General features: G+C 45.5%; 2 protein-coding genes across 3 annotated transcripts in view; one reads left to right on the top strand and one right to left on the bottom strand.

Moving 5' to 3' along the window:
* The first annotated feature begins 984 nt into the window (after positions 1–984).
* Positions 985–4206, top strand: LOC141072607 (uncharacterized). 2 transcript variants are annotated; one of them, XM_073559902.1, is made up of 8 exons: positions 985–1127; positions 1354–1573; positions 1710–1793; positions 2012–2100; positions 2819–3004; positions 3078–3215; positions 3288–3480; positions 3817–4206. In XM_073559902.1, exons 1-8 carry the CDS (start codon positions 1083–1085, stop codon positions 4092–4094), a joined length of 1233 nt encoding a protein of 410 aa, XP_073416003.1. In that variant the 5' UTR covers positions 985–1082; the 3' UTR covers positions 4095–4206. The 2 variants fall into 2 exon arrangements, with proteins under 2 accessions (XP_073416003.1, XP_073416007.1); XM_073559906.1 differs by having other exon boundaries at positions 1028–1127; positions 1359–1573.
* Positions 4207–7189: 2983 nt separating this feature from the next.
* The window catches only part of BIRC5 (baculoviral IAP repeat containing 5), a 45369-nt gene continuing 26761 nt past the window's right edge, over positions 7190–25797 (bottom strand). The window contains exons 2-4 of the mRNA XM_073559913.1: positions 9077–9186; positions 8812–8929; positions 7190–7392 (exon numbers count right to left, since the gene is read on the bottom strand). Of these exons, the coding sequence (XP_073416014.1) occupies positions 7303–7392; positions 8812–8929; positions 9077–9186 (318 nt within the window). The 3' untranslated portion in view covers positions 7190–7302. The remainder of the gene's footprint in view (positions 7393–8811; positions 8930–9076; positions 9187–25797) is intronic.

Raw genomic sequence — 25797 nt, 5'->3', positions numbered from 1 at the left:
TACGCGACGATATCCACCTCTTCTGAATGAGATTATTACGGCTGCCATTATGGCGCAGCGATATTCACTCAGCTTTTCTAGGAAAGCCGAGTGACAGCCAATATGGCCACCATTACAGCTTTTAATTCTTCAGTGGCACTGAATCCTCAGAGCGGAAGACACTCAGTTTGTGACCACCGCCACCATATAACTTGGGGATTTTCTTTCTCAGGCTCCTGAATGGCATATTTCCCATTCAGGAAAGTTGGGTGACGCCATTTTAAGACCTGGTATTGGGGTGTGGAAACAACCCCAGAGGGAATACATTGTTACGTCCTGTGATTCCTTCAACTCTTCTTAAAGCATGTTAGGGAATTGCTAGTTCAGCGACTGTCTTAAAGGGCGTATTACAAGTGGGAGTAACTCTTTTTTATCACTTAAATAGCAATTTTCCTCACATACGCAATTAACAGCACGCAAAACTAAACCAGGTGGCTGACTGGTAATGCTGGGAGTGGGAGTTTTGGGAGAACCAGAGAGATCACTGTCCTAAACCGTGTTTAGAAAATGTACGTGCACTGAAACCCTCAAAGTTATAGAATTTCTTGTCAAATCCATCATTGCGCTTTATTGTCTGTCCCTTTAAATTATAACTAATCTAGCAATTCCCTAAAAATACTATTAAAATGGCCTCCATATGCTGCGTAGTTGTTGCCCCTAGCAACCAATCAGATCCCTTCCTTCATTCTGTAACCTGCCTTAAAAAATAAGAGCAAGAATCTGATTGGCTGCTAAGGGAAACTACTTTATTTAACACTCGTTTTTGTTGGTGGTTTTCTGAGTCGTTCTAATGTCAAGTACATATCAAGGAAGGGGTTAGTCATCAACTTTTCTCCAATGTACACATTACTGCGATTTACAGCTGACCAGTAGAGGGTTAAACTACAGCTCCCAGGGTGCCTGTTTGACTTTCTCCACCCCTCGCCTACGGGAGGAGCGCTCGGTGCTTCACGGGAAATGTAGTGCGGCATTTACAGCGTGTTTTCCAATATCAGACCGCAGCCCCTGGGGTCCAAATTCCAGAGTTACCTATATCTTGCCCTATGAAGAGAGTGAGGGCGGCTGTGTCCCTGGGGATCCGCTGCTGGGTATAGTATCATGGCTCTGTACACATGGCTGCTATGCAAATATAGAAATTTTGTGCATTTTGCAACATGTGACTGTTTGGTGTGAGGGGAGCAAGAGGCGAAAGCTCCCCAAACTAGTAGAAACTGGTAATCCAGAGATAGTACGCGCATCTGGCATGGGTAGGTGCCGGATTATCAGATATTCTAGATTATCAGATGGGAATAAGCATGTCCATGTTTGTTTCAGGACAGTCCTCATCGTAATAAAAGCCCGGCACTTAGAGCGCCCCCGTTCTGCCCCTTGGTACGCCCCATGTATACGAGAAGCCAAAGCGGTGCGAACATGGGCGCCACGGTGGTGGATCTGCGCAGCGACACCGTCACCAAGCCCTGCGCAGAGATGAGGAGGGCCATGGCCGAGGCGGAGGTTGGAGATGACGTCTATGGTGAAGACCCCACTGTGAATGGCGAGTGCACACAGTCATGTTTGGAGGGGGGGATCCCTTTAAGGATATGGTACCCTTTAAAAACCCCACAAACTTTGAGTGAAACATCCCTTTAGCAGCATATTGCTTATTGTGTACGTATATTTTCCGTGTACAGAGATTCAGCGACGCGCGGCGCAGCTCCTCGGAACGGAAGACGCTCTGTTTGTGACCACCGCCACCATGGCCAATCTGATCTCAGGTACGTGGCCCCTGCAAAAACCTAGCATCTGTCTAATGCGTCTTTTCAAGATCTCGGCTTGCTGCAACTGAATGAGGTCGGGACGCCCGACTAAGTGCAGGTGCGCGGCTCGTCGCAGCGTATCGGCTGCTTTTGTCATTCACTGACAGCAAGCAGAGATCTCGGCAGGGTGCAGCACGCTGGTTCATCATCACGTTTAATGTCCCGTCTCTCGCCAGTCATGGTTCACTGCCGGCTCAGGGGATCGGAGGTCCTGGTTGGGGATGAATCTCACATGTTCTTCTATGAGCAGGGAAATATGGCACAGGTAAGACACCCAGGGACATTAATATTATTTTCCGCGACCCGATCCTGGGGTCTTAAATGCCCCTTTGGAATGGATCGGTGGCCGCACGTGAGCCATTACAATGCATTCTACTCTGCGTGCGTTTATGTTGTGCTACCACCTAGTGTGCTTCGCTTGTAACAGCAGGGACGATATATAATGACTAGCGATGAGTGACCGTGCTCGGATAAGGTGTTATCTCAGCATGCTCAGGTGCTAACAAAGTGACTTTGGCGTGCTCCAATAATATGTTTGAGTCCCCGCGGCTGCATGTCTCGCGGCTGTTCAACAGACGCAACACATGCAGGGATTGCCCGTTTGTTCAACAATCCCTGCATGCGTTGCGGCTGTTGGGAGGGTTCATCTGCAATGTGTCAGATAACTTGGATCCGTCAAGAGCACTGAGAGTGACTGAGCTTGATGAATCGTCCTCTTGATCCACAAAAAAAAAAAAAGAATGCAGATATGTGAACAGCTCCATAGACTATGATGGGTACGTGTTCTGCAAAAACAGCAGATAGCATACGAGTGAAAAATGAGTGGCTGCAACAGTCATGCTGGCCCCACTGATTGGCTGCAGCGGTTACCTGCTGACAGTTTGTAAATAAAGCCAAGGAACAACCGAGCGTCAGCGCTGGATCAGGAGAGAATGAGCTGTAGGACTACGCATGGTTCACATCTGTTTCTGCCTTTCATACAGGTTGCAGGCGTGTTCCCTCGTTCCGTACGGACCCTGCAAGATGGACGCCTGGACTTGAAGGATTTGGAGAGCAAGATCCAGCATGACTACCCAGATGTGCATTTTGCTCAGACGCGGCTCATTTGCCTGGAGAACAGCCACAACCGCATGGGGGGCCGCGTTCTACCCCTGTCCTACATGCAGGAGGTGGGTGCAGTGCACCCCGCTGTATTATGTGTGACCCCCCCCCAGATAATCTCACTCCCATCCTCCTCCGCAGGTGCGGGACCTCGCAGATCGCTACGGGCTGAAGATCCACCTAGACGGGGCGCGACTCCTAAATGCTGCAGAGGCGCTGGGGGTGGAGGCCGCAGAGATTGTCCGCTTCTGTGACTCCGTGTCACTGTGTCTGTCAAAAGTAAGGAATTCACAAAAAGAGAAAACGTCCGGCTCAGTATCTATACGGGATTCTGGCGTTTTGTGATTGCAGGGACTTGGGGCACCAGTGGGCTCCCTACTTGGGGGCAAAGCGGAGTTTGTTGCGGAGGCGCGGCGGGTACGGAAGTTGCTTGGGGGAGCAATGAGGCAGGCAGGCGTACTGGCGGCCCCCGGACTGGTGGCATTGAGACTTGCAAAGGAGACCGTGAAGTTGGATCATCAGAACGCCAAGACTTTTGCCAAAGGTAAGTTCACGGCTGATCGGTGGGGGGTGCTGGACCCGAACCCATTTGATGCATGATGCCCTCTCCTAAGCATAAGTCATCCATAATAGTAAGCCTGGAAAACCCCTTTAATCTGCAGACATCCACGATGGGAGTAGTTTGGAGTTTTCCCATGCTGGGTGGATTTCACCCCACGCAGCGCTTATTCCCCATAAAGCCAGGTTCATCTGAACATGTACCTGTGAGGCTAGAAGTTTGGGTTGGGAGGCCCGTGGCCCATGTACAGACAGTCTGACCGAGAGGTGCATGGGACATAGTCTTAGACAAGCCCTTTAAACCGCCATCTTCTCCTTCCAGCGGTGCACGAGCTGGCCTCGCCTGTCTGCAGCACGGACCCGGCTGCAGTGGACAGTAACATGGTGCTGCTCACCATCACGTCACCGCTGACCGGTCAGGATCTGTGCAACCAGCTGAGCGCAGACGACCAGCAGTCCGGTGTGGCGGTGAAAGCTCTGGTCCTCTCTCCTGGCATCGTCCGGCTCGTCTGGCATCGGGACGTGTCCACGGAGAACACGCTGCAGGCACTGGAGAAGCTCAAGCGGGTGCTACAAAAATACAAAATGGGGGCTCCCTAGCCAGAGGAAGCGGGGAGGGGGTGTCACTGGAATTTCACACTACTGCCGCATCACAGCTTTTATGCCGACCATCAGTCAGTCCTTGTACATGAATAAAGGGATGTGACCTGCACAGCAGAGCTGAATATGTAACCGGCTACTGTCGCGCTAGACGAGATATAAGTAAGCAATGGTCTGAAGAACTTAAATGAATTGGACCCTACGTGTTACCAGTTTCATCTCATTCCATTGCATTCCCTCACTATGCTATCTGCTTTACATTACCTACTTGCTTTTTAATGCATAGTGAGCCCCAGTGCATACATACCAGGATACTCATAAGGGACGTCACCTGGGAGCAGAGGCTGCGGTCACTGCCCCCTACCCTGAAACGAAGGGTCAAAAAATTATAATTCAGAGTAGTTCAGGAACGATAGGGAATTTTTAATTAAAATATATTAGAAAAGAGATTAGATTATTACGTTAGAGACATTATGGATTAAAATAACTTACTTTCAGACCACCCCTTTACCCCCAAGGGTGATTTGCACCTTAATGACTGGGCAAAGTTTTACAATTCTGACCACTCTCCCTTTATGAGGTAATAACTCTGGAACACGCTTCCATGGATCCCGGTGATTCTGACAATGTTTTCTCGTGACATATTGTACGTCATGTTAGTGGTAAAATTTCATTCATATAACTTGTGTTTATTTGTGAAAAAAACGGAAATTTGGCGAAAATTTTGCAATTTTCCAACTTTGAATTTTTATGCCCTTAAATCACAGAGATACGGCACACAAAAAACTTCATAAGTAACATTTCCCACATGTTTACTTTAAAAGTTTAAAAGTTGACCAGCGATTTCTCATTTTTACAACACCATTTTATTTTTAGGGACCACCTCACATTTGAAGTCACTTTGAGGGGTCTATATCATAGAAAATACCCAAAAGTGACACCATTCTAATAACTGCACCCTTCAAGGTGCTCAAAACCACATTCAAGAAGTTTATTAACCCTTCAGGTGCTTCACAGGAATTTTTTTTTTTTTAAAAAGTACATTTAACAGGAGAAAATGGACTGCAAAAGTTATTGTGCAATTTAGCCGGAGTACGCTGATACCTGTTATGTGGGGGGGACCACCGTTTCGGCGCATGGCAGAGCTCGGAAAGGAAGGAGCGCCGTTTGACTTTTTCAACGCAAAATTGGCTGGAATTGAGATTGAACACCATGTTGCATTTGGAGAGCCCCTGATGTGCCTAAACAGTGGAAACCCCCCACAGGTGACCCCATTTTGGAAACTATACCCCCCCAAGGAACTTATCTAGATGTGTGGTGAGAACTTTGAACCCCCAAGGGCTTCACAGAAGTTTATAACGTACAGCCGTACAATTGAAAAATCATATTTCTTCCACAAAACTGATCTTTTCACCCCCAATTTTCATTTTCCCAAGAAAAACAGGACCCTAAAACTTATTGTGCAATTTGTCCTGAGTACGCTGATACCCCATATGTGGGGGTAAACCACTGTTTGGGCGCATGGCAGAGCTTGGAAGGGAAGGAGCACCGTTTGACTTTTTCAATGCAGAATTGGCTGGAATTGAGATGACGCCATGTTGCGTTTGGAGAGCCCCTGATGTGCCTAAACAGTGGAAGCCCGCCAATTCTAACTCCAACCCTAACCCCAACACACCCCTATCCCTAACGGGAAAATGGAAATACATTTTTTTTTAATTTTATTATTTTTCCCTAACTAGGGTCATAATGGGAGGCTTGATTTACTATTTATAGCGGGTTTTTATGTTTGGCAGCTGTCACATGCTAAAAGAAGCTTTTTATTGTAAAAATAGTTTTTGCATCATTTTGAGAGCTATAATTTTTCCATATTTTGACCCACAGAGTTATGTGAGTTCTTATTTTTTGGGGGGGACGAGTTGGCGTTTTTATTGGTACAATTTTAGGGCATGTGACTTTTTTTATCGCTTTTTATTCCGATTTTTTTGGGAGGCAGAATGAACAAAACCGGCATTTCACAAATTTCTTTTTTGGAGTGGGGGGTGGGTGCGTTTATACCGTTCCATGTGTTGTAAAATTGATAAAGCGGTTTTATTCTTCGGGTCAGTACGATTACAACGATACCTCATTTATATCATTTTTTAATGTTTTGGCGCTTTTATACAATAAAAACAATTTTATATATAAAATAATTATTTTTGCATCGCTTTATTCTGCGAGCTATAAATTTATTTTTTCCCTGTGTGGCGGCTCGTTTTTTGTGGGACAAGATGACGTTTTCAGCGGTACCATGTTTATTTATATTCGTCTTTTTTATCGCGTATTATTGCACTTTTTGAACGGCGGTATGATGATAAAGCATTGTTTATTGCCTTGGTTTTTTTAAGTGGTTCACGAAACAGGTTAACTAGTATGACAGTTTTATAGGGTGGGTCGTGCCGGACGTGGCGATACTAAATGTGTACTTTTTTTTTTTTTTTTTGTATATAAACAAAAACAATAAAAGAAATAGGGAATTTTTTTTATTTAGGAATTTTTAAAAAATATTTTGACTTTTTTTTTCACCTTATTATATTGTCCCAGATGGGGACATAACTGTATAGTGTCAGAACGCTGATCTGACAACTTTGCAGTGGACTGTCAGATCAGCGATCTGACAGGCACTGCAGTAGGCTCTCAGCAGGCGCTGAGAAAGCCGCCTCCCTGCAGGACCCTGAAGGCCCCCGCGGCCATATTGGATCCGGGGGCCTGCAGGGAGGAGACCCTCGGAGCAACGAGCACATTGTGTAGCTCCGAGTGTCTCAGGGAAGCACGCAGGGAGCCCCCTGGTCTTTCTCCTCTTGTAATCCAAAATTCAAGTATCAAATTATCGCTGCCTCCTAAATTCCCAGCCACCTTTACTTCCTCAATCATTTCCTCCCTGTTGGTAAGAATTAGGTCCAAGATGGCAGATCCTATTGTTCTCGTTTCTACCTTTGAAAGATAAAATTGTCAGCAAGAGAAAAATGAGAATTTTCTGAATCCATTACTTTTGCCTCACCCCTACAGTGCAGCAATAATTGTCATTAGACAGCAGGAGAAATAACCAGGCAGCAGAATAGATTATTTACACCCAGATGGGACAGTTTATTAAAGGAAAAGTTACAGGCAGCAGTAAAAACAGAAGAAAATATTAACACTATATACACCGCACAGCGGGGGATGGAGGGGCTCAGACATCCTTATCCAGCTTCTCCAGCGATCCTCTCACAGTCTGCGCCACCTTCTGGAATGTCTCAAAGTGCTGGTTCATCACTTTTTGCTGGAAGAGAAGAGACAAGACATAAGATACAATATTGAAAGACGGCACCCTCCAATGGACAAACTTGCCCTCCACAATCTGAGAAGATTTGGAAGGTTTCCACTGCAATAATGTGACAAGAACACGAGTTTCATTGCCCAGACTGTGGGATTATGAGTGAAGATGGGCTTCAGGTGGCTGTGGCGCCCCCAGGAGTATGGTCGCCACACTGGCATTGCCATCCTCCAGGGAGGGTGATGACAAGCTTGGAAGCAATGAAGGGGCTCTCTGGCAGTTAATCATAACATGCAACACAGTTCCCACTCCAGGCCAGCAGAGGGAGCTCTGAACCAGAATTGGGGGATGAGTGCGCTCTGAGGGCCAGGAGGGGAAATTAGTCAAGTTAGTGTGTGGAGGCCGAAGTATGTAGACGTGGAGAGAGAAGCTTGGAGACTGAGCGGAGTTGAGCTCGTTCCCAGCTGGAGCGCATAATCTGGAGCCTGGTCTCCAAGGTTGTATGGATACTGACATTCCTGCAACAAACCAGAGGAATAGGAAGCTGTAAATGCTCTATTCCCACCTAAGACTCGGAGGCACAACAGCAACAGGTGAGCCAAGAGAAGAGATAGAAAGCTACAGCTGTCTGCCATACGAGGTAGATCTAAGAGGGAATAAGGAGGAACTTCAGTGTAACACAGTACTGCATGTACCTCAAGTAAGCGCTAGGAAGGTGACTACACAACCTATCTGCATAGAGAGATTCCCGAGTTGCTTCCAGGCTAATTAGCTACTGTGCCATCTGTAATCGGGACCCTGGACTGCATTTGCAAAGCCAAAGTAAAGGTAAAGAAACTGCACCCTGTTGTGTCCTTGCCTTCTTCCTAGACTCTCCAGCACTGCTACATTTCTGTGCCAAACACTGCACCCTCTTCCTAAACACCTATCCTCACTGCCCTGGGACTACAGCCCTGCCTGTGGAGGGCTATAACATCATTGCTGCACTACACCATCTGTCCCAGAGGATCTGTCTGCAGCGTCGGCTTAACACCTCCCTTGCCGAACACCACAGGTGGCGTCACGAATCATCCACTCAAACTTTATTCCCATCACTCAACCCCTTTTACATGGGCACCCAGGGCCACGGACCAGGTCACCGCTGCTGTGACAATCCACTCAGAGACCGGCCCGGTACCGAGTACCCCACAGCCCTGGGAGGGCGACCCATGGCCATCTTGTCAAATCCACAATTCCAAGCATGCACAGTTGTTAAAAGGGGTCTGCAATTTCACCACAAAGTGTTGTGTCTGGTATTACAGCATTCAAGTGAATTTTGACAACTTGCAATACCAGATGTGGACAGAGGTGGTGGCACTGTCTCGCTGAATAAATACTAAGATCTGATTGCCTCTCTTCAAAACTAGCAAACCAGAGTCCATTCACCATTTTTATCTTCTCCCGCTCCTTATCCAGCTTCAGAAATTCACTGAGTGTCAGCTCTTCTGCCGTCTTCTTCAGGCTGATGAAGGGACAAGCCGGGGCGTGCTTCTTGTGTTCCTGCCTGAAAGGGGAACAGAAGTCATAAAGGGGTTCACTCATAGATCGCTCAGCTCCATTTACTAATATGGCTACCTTTAGAGTGACCCCTGCTGCAGTCACCGCACCTTTCTACAGTGATTGGCGCCCCCTCTACCCCATCCACACTTACATGGGGTCGTCCTCCGGTTCCCATCCCTCCAGCTCCTTCAGGCAGAAGAAACACTGTGCGACGTCAGGGCTGTTCCCGCCAGGACGGTGGACGAAACCGGCTGCAGCCATCTGTAAGGAATAAGATGATCAGCGTCCACAGGACCAGGACAGTCTCTACTATGAGGGGAGTCATTACTTGTCAATGGCTGACCCATGTGTGGGTGGTATGTGCACACACTGTATCTGCATATACAACCACACAAAAATTTACATTTTCAGAGAATATGAATGATAACACCAAAACTTTTCCTCCACTCATGGTTAGTGGTTGGGTGAAGCCATTTATTGTCAAACTACTGTGTTTTCTCTTTTTAAAGGGAATGTCACCCCATTTTTGGCCTATAAGATGTGGCCACAGCCATCAGGGGCATTCTGTAATGCTGTAGATAAGCCCCCGATGTAACCTGAAAAATAAGAAAAACGAGTTAGATTATACTCACCCGGGGGGGTCCGGTCCAATGGGTGTCGCGGTCCGGTGCCTCCCATCTTCTAGCGATGACGTCCTTCTGCCACGGCTCCTGCGCAGGCCTACTTTATCTGCCCTGAAGTACTTGACTCTGCCCTCAACAGGCAAATAAAGTACACCTGCGCAGAAGTAAGGAGGACGGCACCATCGCTAGAAGATGGGAGGGGCCGGACCGCGACACCCATCGGACCCGGACCCGACCGCCCCCGGTGAGTATAATCCAACTCGTTTTTTTTTTTATCTTTCAGGTTACATCGGGGCCTTATCTACAGCATTACAGAATTATCCCTTCATTTAAAAAAAAAAAAAAAAAAAAAAATCAAACCAATTCTATGGGATAACCATGCCCACTGCTCATTTATACTATATTGGTTGGTAGATCATTGCTGTAAATGAGCTTGAGCTCTCCCCAGAGTGACTCAATGATATTGAGGTCAGGAGACTGAGATGGCCACTCCCGATCCTCCACTTTGTCCTGCTGTAACCAATGACAGGTCGACTTGGCCTTGTGTTTTGGATTGTTGTCATGTTGGAACGTCCAAGTATGTCCCATTCATCTTTCCTTCAACTTTGACCAAGTATCTTGTGCCTTTGTAGCTCACACATCCCCAAAACATCAGCGATCCACCTCCGTGCTTTACAGTAGGAATGGTGTTCCTTTCATAATAGGCCTTGTTGACCTCTCTCCAAATGTAACGTTTATGGTTGTGGCCAAAAAGTTCAATTTTGGACTCATCACCCCAAATTACCTTGTTCCAGAAGTTTTGAAGCTTGTCTCTGTGCCGTTTTGCGTATTGTAGGTGAAATACTTTGTGGTATTTGCGCAGTAATGGCTTTCTTCTGGCGACTCGACCATGCAGCCCATTTTTCTACAAGTGCCTCCTTACTGTGCATCTTGAGATAGCCACACTGCTAGTTTTCAGAGTCCAGTATTTTAGATGATGTCATTTGTGGGTTTTTCTTTGCATCCCGAACAATTTTCCTGGCAGGTATGAACAAAATTTCTGTTGGTCTACCTGACTGTGGTTTTGTTTTTACAGAGCCCCTGATTTTCCATTTGATAATCACAGTTTGAACGCTGCTGACTGGCATTATCAATTCCTTGGATATTTTTTTGTATCCCTTTCCTGTTTTATACAGTTCCACTACCTTTTCCCGTAGATCTGTTGACAATTTTTTGCCTTACCCGTGACTCACAATCCAAAAACATCAGTCGCCGGATGAAAGACGCAAGAGTCTGTCTGGATCCCAGAAACTCACTCAGCTTTTATGCACACACACTGATGATTACAAGCAAACAGGTCACAGGTGAGGATGTTACCTTTAGTAGCCATTCAAACCCATTTGTGTCAACTTCTGTGCATGTTATCAGGCCAAAATCACCAGGGTATGTGAACTTTTGATAAGGGTCATTTGGATATTTTGGGTTGTCATTTTGATTTAAAAAGAGAAAACACAGTAGTTTGACAATAAATTGCTTCACCCAACCACTAAACATGAGTGGAGAAAAAGTTTTGGTGTTATCGTTCATATTCTCTGAAAAAAGACCAAGAAAGCAAAAATTCTGCTGGGGTATATAAACTTTTTAGCACAACTGTATATCTGTACATACAACCATGCATACACACTCCTAAATACATGCAATGTCAAGGTTAACCACCAGAGAGACCACACACATCCCACCAATTGTCAAAGATCACAGCCAGGGCGGTCGCTCAGATGCACCCTGCTTTTATCTTTTTGTCACGAACAGCTCTCTGCTGCCCTCTATTGCCCGGATAATTAACCGACAATTAATGAAGGAGGCTGCAGCTGTTTCCACTAAGACCGGTTATTGGGAAACCAACAGTGAGCATATGGTAAATACACCGATTCCAACGCATGGAGTATGTACATACCCCTGGTACGGTCACTGCTAGCTCCACGATAACCCCAGACTACTTGCTGCCACCACTAGTCATTTTTATACATGCTGACTGGAGGCCTTGTTCGGTAGCGTATGGCTTTGGGGTGTGGTTTACAGAACAAAGGAAACAGAAATATTACATTTTATTTTTAATCAAGAACAATAGGCAGTGTTTCTGAAAAAAAAAAAAAAAAAACAATACAGCATATAAAGTTACATAAAATAAAAGGGATTACCAGAAAAATGTACTACTCTCGTCATTGAGATGGTTCAGCTAGTGGATGAAAGAAGTCCGGTTAACGGGATCAAGCCTACAACAATATGCATCTACTTTAGCATTTAAGGGTATGTTCCCACTGTCAGTAAGCGCTGCATCCAAACCACAGCGGCCAGATGTTACAGGATAGTGGAGGGGATTTCATGAAATCCCATCTCCACTATGCGTACTGAGACGCCTCTGGCTTCCTTGCGTGCACATTCGGCACATCCTTCCAGACAGCTGCATGTCTATCTTGTGGAGACGCGAGTCACCGCAAGATAAATATCACCAGTGCAATGTATAGAATGCGGTGATTCCGCACAGAAAAAACGGAAGCGCTTTTGATGGAGCGGACATGTGCTGCACCTAAAGCATTGCCGGTTACTGTGTGGAAGTAGCCTAACACAGATCATAATTCGACTTGACCTTTAAATCACTGAGTTACACCCACACTCCCCCCCCCCCCTGCTGACATCATGTGGGCCGGGTTGTAGGATGTTCTCAGCCCTTCAGGATTTTATGAAACACCCAACATTAAAGGCTGTATGCACACGTGCGGGTTTTTCGCGTTTTTGCCGCTTTTTGTGGCGGCAAAACCGCTAAAAATCCGCAACCCACTGAATTCAATGGGATTCCACATTGCTGTGCTAATGCTGCGTATTTTTGCTCGGCGAATCACATTGCAGAAAAATACGCATCATGCTCATTCTTTTTGCAAAACCATGGGGATTCCGCACACATAGGAATGCATTGTTCTGCTTACTTTCCACATGTGGCTGTGCCCAACATACGCAAAGTAAGCGGAAAATGTGCCAATGGTACCCAGGGTCAGGAGGAGAGGAGACTGTCCTCCAGGCTCTGGGTACCATATCTCTGTTAAAAAGAATTAAAATAAAAAATCATGGTATTCTCACCTTCCGCCTCTCAGCCACGCTCCTGGCGACTCTATGATTCCTCATTTTTCATCGTTTTTAAGAAATCTCAAGATGGAAGAGGCCAGGAGCCATTTGGTGAGCTGCATTTCTTGCTACATGTTCACAGACTTACCAGTGGAAAAGCCAAACTTCACATGCCACAAATGCAAGCTTGTGTCCCTGTTGGAGGAAAAGTTGCAAAATCTCAAAGAGAGGTTAGCTACGTTAAAGATCATTAAGGAAGGTGAAGAGTTCTTGGACAGAGCAGAATTATCTCTTCATGTTACAGAAAGAGAAGAAATTCGAAGTGCACCTGAAGAAACAGAGGAATGGAGACATGTGACCCAGAGAAGCAGGAGGCAGTCAGCACCCATACTGCTCAGAAACCAGTACCAGGCTCTCACGCAGGAAAACGAAGAAATACATCAGGATAAGACTTTGCCAACAAACAGCAACCTTGTACGCCCTCAGAGTCCTCCTGGATGGAGAAAGAAAAATGTTGTGAAGAAGAAACGGAGAGTGGTGGTCATGGGGGATTCCCTGTTGAGAGGAACAGAGGCCGCTATCTGCAGACCGGATATAACTTCAAGAGAAATGTGCTGTCTTCCAGGTGCAAAAATTAAAGATGTGTCTGACAGGATATCAGGACTCTTCAGACCTACAGATGACTACCCATTCCTGCTACTACATGTGGGGACAAATGACACCGCAAGAAATGACCTGGAAACCATCTGCAGAGACTTTGAAGACTTAGGCAAGAAAGTGAAAGAACTGGGAGCGCAGGTGGTCTTCTCTTCCATCCTCCCAGTGGATGGCCATGGAACAAGGAGGTGGAATAAGATTCTGCAGGTGAACAACTGGCTACGTCGATGGTGCCGTCAGCAACGATTTGGATTTCTGGATCACGGAGTGAATTACTTATACGATGGACTACTTGCTAGAGATGGGGTGCACCTTACGAAGACTGGAAAGCATGTATTTGGAAGTCGCCTTGCTACACTTGTAAGGAGAGCTTTAAACTAGAACAACATGGGAAGGGAAGCAAAAGACCAGAAAAAGCCATACACCTGACAAATGCTATTGAGAACTCTGCTATTAGAAGTGGAAGGCAAGAACAAAGACAAAAGAATCTAATTAATAAAAATATTGGAGAAAGAGAAACCATTCACAATCTAAAATGTTTCTATACTAATGCACAAAGCATGGGCAACAAACAAGGAGAATTGGAACTACTAACACAGGAAAAGAAATATGATGTCATTGGAATCACTGAAACTTGGTGGGACAATACACATGATTGGAATACAAGACTAGAAGGATACAACTTATTTGCAAAAAACAGACTTGATAAACGAGGAGGAGGTGTCGCATTGTATGTTAGAAACGCGTATATCTGCACAGAGATTGAAGCTTCAGAGACTGGAAGTTCTGTGGAAACTGTTTGGGTAAGAATACAAGGACAGAACAATGGAAAGGACACCATTGTAGGCATTTACTACAGGCCGCCTGTGCAAGCTGAAGATATGGATGAACTCTTTATGCATCAAATGGCCAAGTTCTCCAAAAAATATGACATAGTTGTCATGGGAGATTTCAACTATCCAGACATTTGTTGGGAATCTCTCTCAGGCAAAACTAACAGGTCAAGGAAATTCTTATCCTCTCTTGCTGACAACTTTATCTTCCAAAAGGTAGGGGAGAAAACAAGGGGAACTGCTACCTTGGATCTAATCCTTATAAACAGGGAGGAAATGGTTGAGGAGGTAAAAGTGGCTGGGACCCTAGGAGGTAGCGACCATGCTATTTTAGAATTTTGGATAACTAGAGGCGGAAGACCTGTGAAGACTCAGACGTCAAGGTTAGATTTCAGAAAGGCAGATTTTAAGGGTTTCAGAAAGAGAATTGGAGGGATCCAATGGCTGGATATCCTTAAAGACAAAAATGTCCAGGAAGGATGGGAAATCTTGAAAAATGAAATTCTCAAAGCACAGTTGTTAACAATTCCAAAAAGAGGGAAGAATAGGAAGCATTTAAGGAAACCAGGATGGATGAACACAGAACTTAAGCACATGCTAAAAAGGAAGAAAAAAATGTTTATAAAATGGAAAGAGGGAGGCATATCTAAAGAAGAATATAATGCTGTTTGCAGAACTTGCAGGGCACAAATCAGATTAGCTAAAGCTGAAAATGAATTGAGGCTTGCAAGAGATGTCAAAAGCAATAATAAAGGATTTTGGGGATATGTCAAAAGTAAAAGAAAAGTCAAAGATGCTATAGGATTTTTACAGGATGAAAATGATGAAATGGTAAGACAGGATGTTGAGAAGGCTGAACTTTTAAATTCCTATTTTGCATCTGTTTTCTCTGAGAAAGGAAATGTAACATCAACTGTTATTCACTGTCCTATTAAGGGAATAGAAGAATCCAGGATATCTATAAACAGAAAGATAGTAAGGAAACACTTGGCTAACCTAAATGAATTCAAGTCTCCAGGAAAAGATGAATTACACCCCAGAGTACTGAAGGAGATAGCAGAAGAAATTTTTAAACCCCTCTCCATAATCTTTGAAAATTCTTGGAGAACAGGAGAAGTGCCAGAAGACTGGAGAAGAGCAAATGTTGTTCCTATCTTCAAAAAGGGGAAGAAGGTGGACCCAGGCAACTATAGGCCGGTGAGTCTGACTTCTATACCAGGAAAGATCTTTGAACAAATTATTAAACAACATGTATGTCAATACCTGGATAAGAATGAAGTGATTAAACAGTCAGCATGGGTTTGTAACTAATAAGTCATGTCAGACTAACTTAATTTCCTTCTATGACGGTATCACTGATTGGGTGGATCAAGGAAATGCTGTAGATATAGTATATCTTGACTTCAGCAAAGCATTTGACAAAGTCTCTCATAAAATCCTTATTGAAAAAATGACTAAGTATGGAATGGACAAGGCAACTGTTAGGTGGATTCATAACTGGCTTAGTGATCGGACCCAAAGAGTGGTCGTAAATGGCTGCACATCCAGTTGGAAGAATGTCTCAAGTGGGGTACCACAGGGCTCTGTCCTGGGCCCTGTATTGTTCAACATCTTTATCAATGATTTAGATGAAGGAATTGAGGGTAATCTGATTAAATTTGCTGATGACACAAAGCTAGGAGGGATAGCTAATACTAGAGAAGAGAGAGAGAGGATTCAAAAAGATTTAAATAAACTGGAGAAGTGGGCAGCAACTAACAGAATGATTTTTTAACAGGGAGAAATGCAAAGTACTACATCTGGGCAATAAAAATGAAAAAAGCATATACAGAATGGGAGGAATAGGGCTAAGTGACAGCACATGTGAAAAAGACTTGGGTATACTAATAGATCACAGACTGAATATGAGTCAACAGTGTGATGCAGCAGCAAAAAAGGCAAATGCAATTCTAGGATGTATTAACAGAAGCATACAGTCTAGATCACGTGAAGTCATTATTTCCCTCTACTCCTCTTTGGTCAGACCTCATCTGGAATATTGTGTCCAGTTTTGGGCACCACATTTTAAAAAAGACATCAACAAACTGGAGCAAGTTCAGAAGAGAGCGACCAGAATGGTGACCGGTCTGCAAACCCTGTCTTATGAGGAAAGGTTGCAGGATTTGGGAATGTTTAGTTTGCAAAAGAGAAGACTGAGAGGAGACTTAATAGCTGTCTACAAATATCTAAAGGGCTGTCACATTGTAGAAGGATCAACTTTATTCTCATTTGCACAAGGAAAGACTAGAAGCAATGGGATGAAACTGAAGGGGAGGAGACACAGATTAGATATTAGAAAAAACTTTTTGACAGTTAGAGTGATCAATGAGTGGAACAGGCTGCCACGAGAAGTGGTGAGTTCTCCTTCAATGGAAGTCTTCAAACAGAGGCTGGACAGACATCTGACTGGGATGATTTAGCGAATCCTGCTTTGAGCAGGGGGTTGGACCAGATGGCCCAGGAGGTCCCTTCCAACTCTACGATTCTATGATTCTATGACTCCCGATCCCAGTGATGCCTTGCGACAATGACCTGTGATGACATAGCGGTCTCGGTGATGCTACGTCATCTGCGGTCATTGTCGCAAGGCATCGCTGGGAATGGGACTTGCCGGGAGCATCGCGAGGATCGGGAAGGCTGCGTCGGTCGCCAGAAGGTGAGAATATCACTATTTTTTTTTAAACATTCTTTTGGTATTGATGCCGCATAGGCGGCCTCAATAGTAAAGAGTTGGTCACACTTGTCAAACACTATGTTTGACGAATGTGACCAACCTGTCAGTTTTCCAAGCGATGCTACAGATTGCTGGGAAAACGCTAGCATTCTGCAAGCTAATTACGCTTGCAAAACGATGTTTTTTCACTGGAATTTCGCATGCGTATTTCCCACGGCATGGAGTTGCGGAAATTTCCGCGGTAATTCCGCACGTTTGCACATACCCTGACAACATCTTCGTTACTGGCACTCGCAGAAGTTCAAAATTACAGATATGCCAAAGCCATCAGGGGCTTATCTACAGCATTCTGTAATCCTGTAGACTGAGCCCTCGCAGGCAGCGTCCCCTGTCCTTATGTACTTGTGTGTCCCTTGTCTTACACATGTTTATTATACTTGTCTATATTTCCCCTTTTCACATGTAAAGCGCCATGGAATAAATGGCGCTATATAAATGCATAATAATAATGCTGTAGATAATTCCCCAAAGTAACCTGAAAGATAAGAAAAACTAGTTATATTATACGCACCCAGGGGCGGGGCGGTCGGGTCCGATGGGTGTCGCGGTCCGGCGTCTCCCATCTTCTAGTGAAGACGTCCTCTTCTTTGCTTCCCGTCGCAGCTCCGGCACAGGCGTACTGCTCTGCCCTGTTGAGGGCTGAGCAGAGTACTGCAGTGTGCAGGCACCGGGAAAGGTCAGAGAGGTCTGGCGCCTGCACACTGCTGTACTCTGCTCAGCCCTCAACATGGCAGAGCAGTACACCTGTGCCGGAGCCGTGACGGGAAGCAAAGAAGAGGACGTCATTGCTAGATGGGACGCGCTGGACCCGTACCATGACACCCATCGGACCCGGACCGCCCCCCGGTGAGTATATGTAACCTGAAAGAGAAGAAAAACGAGTTTATATTATACTCACCAGGGGGGCGGTCCGGGTCCAGCGTGTCCCATCTAGCAATGACGTCCTCTTCTTTGCTTCCCGTCACGGCTCCGGCCCAGTCGTACTACTCTGCCCTGTTGAGGGCTGAGCAGAGTACTGCAGTGCGCAGGCACCGGACCTCTCTGACCTTTCCCGCTGCCTGCGCACTGCAGTACTCTGCTCAGCCCTCAACAGGGCAGAGCAGTACTCCTGTGACGGGAAGCAAAGAAGAGGCCGTCATTGCTAGATGGGACGCGCTGGACCCAGACCACGACACCCATCGGACCCGGACCGCCCCCCAGTAAGTATAATATAAACTTGTTTTTCTTCTCTTTCAGGTTACATCAGGGGCTTATCTACAGCATTACAGAATGCTATAGATAAGCCCCTAATGACGGTGGCCACATCTTATAAGCAAAAAAATAGGGGACAGATTCCCTTTTACAGAGCTGTGGAGTCGGTAAGCCAAACCTCCGACTACTCAATTTCCGTGACAGACTCCACAGCCCTGCTTTTTAATTGGGATTTTACAGTTACCAAAAGACCAAACATGACATGGTTGTTGTCAGCGATCTGGCCACAATTGATTTGGGGCTTAAAGGCAGGCATCAGAGTTAAGAAAAATTATGTTCTTCCCCTAGTAATCCTGAAGTTAAAAATGTATGTCCCATCATTATTGGATGCGCACAAACCCCAAAATTCATAACTTTCTTTTGGGGACAAAGTCTGGGGGAAGTTCTTTTATAATAGCAGCTTCATCCTGGAGAGTGGCCCCTGCCCCTCCTCTAATCCAACAAGTGCCAAATGTCATCACAATAGGTACATATACGAACACACACACATACTGTGTATCAGTACATATACGTACACACTGTATACAGATATATACAGATGTATACAGATTAGTACCCGCTGCTATATACACACTGTAAACCCATACATATACATACACACTCCTATATACACTGTATACCCGTACATACACACTACCGTTCAAAAGTTTGGGGTCACCCAGTCAATTTTGTGTTTTCCATGAAAATTCATGCTTATTAATCAAATGAGTTGCCAAATGAATTTAAAATCTAGTCCAGACATTGACAAGGTTCGAAAAAAAGATTTTTATTTGAAATAATTTTCTCCTTCAAACTTTGCTTTCGTCAAAGAATGCTTCCTTTGCAGCAATTACAGCATTGCAGACCTTTGGCATTCTAGCAGTTAATTTGCTGAGGTAATCTGGAGAAATTTCACCCCATGCATCCACAAGCCCATCCCACAAGTTAGTTTGGCTTGATGGGCACTTTTTGCATACCATACGGTCAAGCTGCTCCCACAACAGCTCAATGGGGTTGAGATCTGGTGACTGCGCTGGCCACTCCATTACAGATAGAATACCAGCTGCCTGCTTCTTCCCTAAATAGTTCTTGCATATTATGGAGGTGTGCTTTGGGTCATTGTCCTGTTGTAGGATGAAATTGGCTCCAATCAAGCGCTGTCCACAGGGTATGACATGGCGCTGCAAAATGGAGTGATAGCCTTCCTTATTCAAAATCCCTTTTACCTTGTACAAATCTCCCACTTTACCAGCACCAAAGCAACCCCAGACCATCACATTACCTCCACCATGCTTGACAGATGGCGTCAGGCACTCTTCCAGCATCTTTTCAGTTGTTCTGTGTCACACAAATGTTCTGTGTGATCCAAACACCTCAAACTTGGATTTGTCTGTCCATAACACTTTTTACCAATCTTCCTGTCCAATAGCTTAGTTACTCACCGATAACGGTGTTTCTCGGAACCCATGACAGCACCACGGAGAGAGGGGGACCGCCCATCAAGGACAGGAACCTACAGATAAAGAGGCGGCACCTCTCCTCCGCCCCCAGTTGGTTACAGAGCATCAGAGGGTCTCCCAGTTAGTTAACAACAAAAGTATATACATAACATTATAATATTGCATATTATGGAGAAGCACCGTGTCTTACAAAACACTCTACATGCATTAACTTGTGCTCACCGCACACGTGAAGGGGGAAAAATAAGCGGGTGCTGTCATGGGTTCCGAGAAACACCGTTATCGGTGAGTAACTAAGCTATTCTCTCACCCATGACAGCACCACGGAGAGAATTTCAGAGATTAGTAGCTTAGGGAGGGACCATCGCCTGAAGGACCCTTCTCCCGAAGGTCAGATCAGATGTAGAGGCTAGATCTAAGCAATAGTGCCTGAAAAAGGTAGAAGGTGTTGACCAGGTGGCCGCTTTACAGATCTGTTCTATTGATACCTCTGATCTTTCTGCCTATGAGGTCGCCATTGCTCTCGTAGAGTGAGCTTTTAGGCCCTCCGGGATGGTATTCCCACTAGATGAATACGCCAGGGCAATCGCATCTCTTATCCACCTTGCTAGGGTACTCTTGGATGCCTTGAGTCCCTTCCGGGGTCCCTGAAAACACACAAAGAGACCCTTCCTTCCTACATCCTTTGGTGGCCTCTAAGTACTGAACTAGGCACCTCTTCACATCTAGGGTGTGAAATCTCTCCTCTCCCCTATTTCTCGGGTTTGGGCAGGAGGAAGGAAGGACTACTTCTTGTGACCTATGGAAGCGTGTCGACACCTTAGGTAGGTATGCTGGGTCGGGTTAGCGTCATGGAAGGGTTCTGTGTCGCTCTTGCTACCATCTGAGCTATTCTCTCCTTTTTGTGGTCTGGTAGGTAACATTCCTGGGTTTTTGAGTCCAGTGTAAGGCCTAGGAACTCCTGGACTTTTCTGGGCTCCAGCCTTGATTTTTTGAGATTTAGGAGCCAGCCTAGGTTTTGTAAAGTGTCCATCACTCTGTCCCTTTGTTCTCTGCATGTTTGGGCCGAATTGCTCGCTATTAAGAAGTCGTCCAGGTATGGGACTATTAGAACATCTTGCTCTCTTAGGTGAACCATCATCTCTGCCACTAGCTTCGTAAAAACCCATGGGGCTACTGAGATCCCAAATGGCAGGGCCCTGTACTGAAACTCCCTTATGTCGCCTCCTATGGAGACCGCCAGTCTGAGGTATTCTTGGGAGTCTTTGTGGATAGGGGCATGATAGTACGCATCGCTGAGATCTAATACCACCATGAAACAATGTGGAAAGAGAATTTTGATGGTCGACTTGATCGACTCCATTTTGAATTTTTCGTTTTTGACATAGCTGTTCAGCCTTTTTAGGTTTATAATTGTCTGGAAAGTGCCGTCCGGCTTGGTTACTAAAAAAAAAAAAAAAAAAAAAAAAAGCGAGTAGAATCCTCTGCCCTTCTCCCTTGGTGGGGATCTCCTGGAGGACTTTTTTGTCCAACAGAGTTAGGACCTCTTTCTCGAGGGCTTCTTGTCCCAGAATTGATGATCTTAGTGGGGTCACTACATATTTTTGAGGTGGTAGAGAGAGAAAATCTATCCTTAATCCTGAACCTATCAGATTTAGCAACCAAGGGCTGTTCGATATTTTCTTCCAGGCTGGGAGAAAAAAAAAAAAAAAACTTAGCCTCCCCCCCACCCTGGGCAGACAGTCACTTGGAGGGCTTTTTGTCTCGGGACGAGTTAAAGAAGAACCCTGTCTTTTTCTGTCGTCCCATTTCTGTTCTCTCGGGGGCCTCCTTTGAAAAAACCTTTTGTTCCGAACGAAAGGACCTTTTAAAGCCTGTAGGACCTAAAATTGGGAATCCTTTTTATCCCCCGCTTTTTGTAGGATATCATCCAATGTCTCTCCGAATAAGAATTTTCCTTCACAAGGGATGGCGCATAATTTTATCTTAGTTTGTAGGTCCCCTGGCCAACATTTAAGCCACAGCGCTCTTCGGGCTGCGCTTGATAAGGCTGCCGCTTTAGATGACAGTCTTACTGAATCAGCCGATGAATCAGCTAAGAAGGCCGCTGCTCCCCTAATTACTAGAATTGATTCCAGGATTTTCTCTCTAGGTGTACCATCTCTTAGCTGTTTCTCTAGGCGTTCTACCCACACCATGAGCGCTCTAGAGGTACAGGTTGCCGCTATTGCTGGCCTAAGATTTCCCCCTGCTGATTCCCAAGTGCCCTTGAGGAAAGTATCAGCTTTTTATCTAATGGGTCTTTTAAGGGTACTGTCACACTTAGCGATGAACCAGCGATCCCGACCAGCGATATGACCAGGGCTGTGGAGTCGGTAAGCCAAACCTGCGACTCCGACTCCTCAATTTCCCTTACACCGACTTCGACTCCAACTCCAACTCCCACACATATTGCTTATATTTAAGTGAAAAATTTATTGTAGTACAATGTGAACCTCAGACATTTAATCATTTTTATGATCCAATAATCAAGATATTTAGATAGAACAGAATATATATTGGTGTACTACCCGGTTTTCATTCTTTTTGGTACAGATACGATATGGATAGACAGAGCAGATTTCTAATCTGCTTTTGCTATTGAGTAACATTATCTATGAGCTCAAAAACCTTTCAGGTGATGCAGTTTTTTAAAAAGATGATCAACTTTTGCAGCTGAAAAACGTATCCTCAAAAAACACAGGAAAAACGCTGTGTGTGAATGTAGCCTTAGATCAGGAATATAACAGCCATTTATAGGACATTTCATAACTTTCCCAAACTCCTATGAAAAAATATTCAGCACATCCTGCATTGAATTACTGTACCCAATTTATTATATATTTTAGGAGTCGGTCCATTTTATACCGACTCCAACTCCGACTCCACCAAAATGAGCACCGACTCAGACTCCGACTCCACAGCCCTGGATATGACGCGGTCAGGATCGCTGGTACATCGCTAAGTGGTCGCTAGTGAGCTGCCACACAGGCAGATCTCACTAGCGACATCGCTGGGGACGGGGGTCGCTACTTACCTGTCACACCAGGCAATCCTGCGTCCTCCCACCCGGCTCCACGCGTCGCTCGTCGTCACAGCAGGAAGCGCTGCAGGAAGCTGACGACGAGAAACAGTCCAGCCTGTTCTCTCGCCATCAGCGATGACCAGCGGGGGAGCGGGTCGTAGGTAAGTATCAGACACAGCGATATCGCTAGCAATATCGCTATAACGTCACTAGTTATAGCGATATTGCTAGCGATATCTTAGTGTGACATGCCCTTAAGGTACCCATATCCTCAAAGGGGAGTGCAAATTTTTTTTTAAGCCTTGGCGAACGCCACGTCTAACTTCAGGGCTTTGTCCCACGACGTTGATGCTTCCTCGTCGAATGGGTATTTCCGTTTAAGGGAGGGGACCGTGGAGTTCTTCCTATCCGGTCTCTCCCATTCTTTTTTTTTTTTTTACCAGGCCCTGTACGTTTTCATTTAACGGAAACACTCTTCGTTTCTTTTGGCCTAGTCCCCCGAACATAATGTCCTGGGCTGATCTATCAGGCCGAGGGTCTACTACCCCCATGGTAGACCTTACTGCCTTTACTAACATGTCCACCACATCCAGGGGAAAGCAATGACGACTTTCTGTTTCCTCATCTGAGGATGACGAGTCAGTGTCTGAAGTGTGAGATGTAACTTCCCCTGACGTCGAGACCGTTGACTGAGAGGCTACTACTGCGTCTCTTTTCTTTCCCCTCTCTTTATGTTTTAGGGAAGAAAGAGCACTTTGAAACTCCGACCGGATTACCGCTCTTAGATCTGAGGCGTAATCCGGGGTTTCATCACAAAGAACCTCCTGTATACCGGAGTCGCAGAGCTTTTTATCCCAAGCTGTTGGTAGTGGCCTACTACAGGCAGGGCATTCTCTATTCTTTGTTTTTTCTCTCTTTTTTCCCTAATAAGGGAAAGTAGTATATTATAATGGGGGACATTCACGTAGATCACTTACCCCACTATGCACGGTTGCAGGTACCGGTTCGGGAGGTGGATTCGGATCCCTTACGGCCTGATCCACAGAAGGTGACTTGCTCCGCTGCATGGAGTGGCTACTGGACCGGCCCTCACGCCCGTCCTTTTCTTTTTGCCGGCGATGATGGTGCTGCTTATGTTGCTCCTTAAGCTGCTGCATAGACTGCTCCTCTAGCTGGTCGCTGTCCTCCATGGTTATGGGACGCTTCCAGCAAGAAGCAGGCAGCGTTCCATTTTTCAAGTTTCCCAGCGATGACGTCACCTTCTCTCCCAGCCTGCCCCGCTGTGTCCCCGGGAGCGCGCACTGCGCATGCGCAGACCTTGGGGACCCGGAAGTCTGTAATTCATTTCCGGCGCAGCGCCATCTTGGTACACCTCTGTACCCGGCACTGCCCGCACGTATGCCGGCGTCCCCCAGCCCCATTCTCCTCTCCGGAGCCCGCTCACCCTGTACAGCCCCTCGGCAACAGCGGTGGTGGCTTCAGGTACCGACACCGCCGCGGTAGGGGCCTCCCCGCTACCAAGACTGCGGACGGGACGGCTCTGGCTCTTCCTCCAGGTAAGCTGCTGCTGCCGCTCTGCAGATTCTATGGTTCACCCGTCAAGGACAGGAACCCAACTGGGGGCGGAGGAGAGGTGCCGCCTTTTTATCTGTAGGTTCCTGTCCTTGATGGGCGGACCCCCTCTCTCCGTGGTGCTGTCATGGGTGAGAGAGAAAGTCTGTGTTCTTTGGCCATATTAATCTTTTCCTTTTATTAGCCAGTCTCAGATATGGCTTTTTCTTTGCCACTCTGCCCTGAAGACCAGAATCCCAGAGTTGCCTCTTCACTGTAGACGTTGACACTAGCGTGTTGCGTGTACTATTTAATGAAGCTGCCAGTTGAGGACCTGTGAGGCGTCGATTTCTCAAACTACAGACTCTAATGTACTTGTCTTGTTGCTCAGTTGTGCAGCGGGGCATCCCTTTTGTCTTTCTACTCTGGTTAGAGCCTGTTTGTCCTCTCCTCTGAAGGGAATAGTACACACCGTTATAGGAAATCTTCAGTTTCTTGGCAATTTCTCCCATGGAATAGCCTTCATTTCTAAGAACAAGAATAGACTGTCGAGTTTCACATGAAAGTTCTATTTTTTCTGGCCATTTTGAGAGTTTAATGAAACCAACAAATGTAATGCTCCAGATTCTCAACTAGCTCAAAGGAAGGTCAGGTTTATAGCTTCTCTAATCAGCCAAACTGTTTTCAGCTGTGCTAACATACTTGCACAAGGGTTTTCTAACCATCCATTAGCCTTCTTACACAGTTAGCAAACACAAAGTACTAGAAGAACACTGGAGTGATGGTTGTTGAAAATGGGCCTCTATACACATAATGCATTACAAACCAGACGTTTGCAGCTAGAATAGTCATTTACCACATTAACAGTGTATAGAGTATTTCTGAATCATTTAATGTTAGCTTCATTGAAAAAACTGTGCTTTTATTTAAAAAATAAGGACATTTCCAAGTGACCCTAAACTTTTGAACGGTAGTGTACGTTCCTATATACCCGTACATGCTCCTATATACAATGTATACCGATACATATATGCTCCTATATACACACTATATCAGTACATATACATACACGGTCCTATACACAATGTATACCCGTACACGCTCCTATATACACACTGTATACCCGTACACGCTCCTATATACACTGTATAACCATAAATACCCGCTCCTATATACACACTGTACACGTACATGCTAATATACACAATGTATACCCGTGTATATATATACGTACACGCTCCTATAGACACACACACACTATACCCGTACATGCTTTTATATATATATATATATATATATATATATATATATATATATATATATATATATATACACATACACACACACACACACACTGTATACCCGTAAACGCTCCTATATACACTGTATTATAGCGCCATTTATTCCATGGCGCTTTACATGTGAGGAGGGGTATACATAATAAAAACAAGTACAGTAATCTTTAATACAAGTCATGAGCCCGCCAGGGCTCACAATCTACGAGGGATGGGTGAGGATGCAGTAGGCAAGGGTAGAGCTGGTCGTGCAGCAGTTTGGTGGATCGGTATATATGTACACGCTC

Source organism: Dendrobates tinctorius, unplaced genomic scaffold (genome assembly GCF_039654945.1).
Source record: "Dendrobates tinctorius isolate UK_male_01 unplaced genomic scaffold, ASM3965494v1 ptg000014l, whole genome shotgun sequence".
Taxonomy (NCBI): domain Eukaryota; kingdom Metazoa; phylum Chordata; class Amphibia; order Anura; family Dendrobatidae; genus Dendrobates; species Dendrobates tinctorius.
Note: the sequence above shows the minus strand (reverse complement) of the source record. Positions and strands in the feature narration are given on the sequence as shown.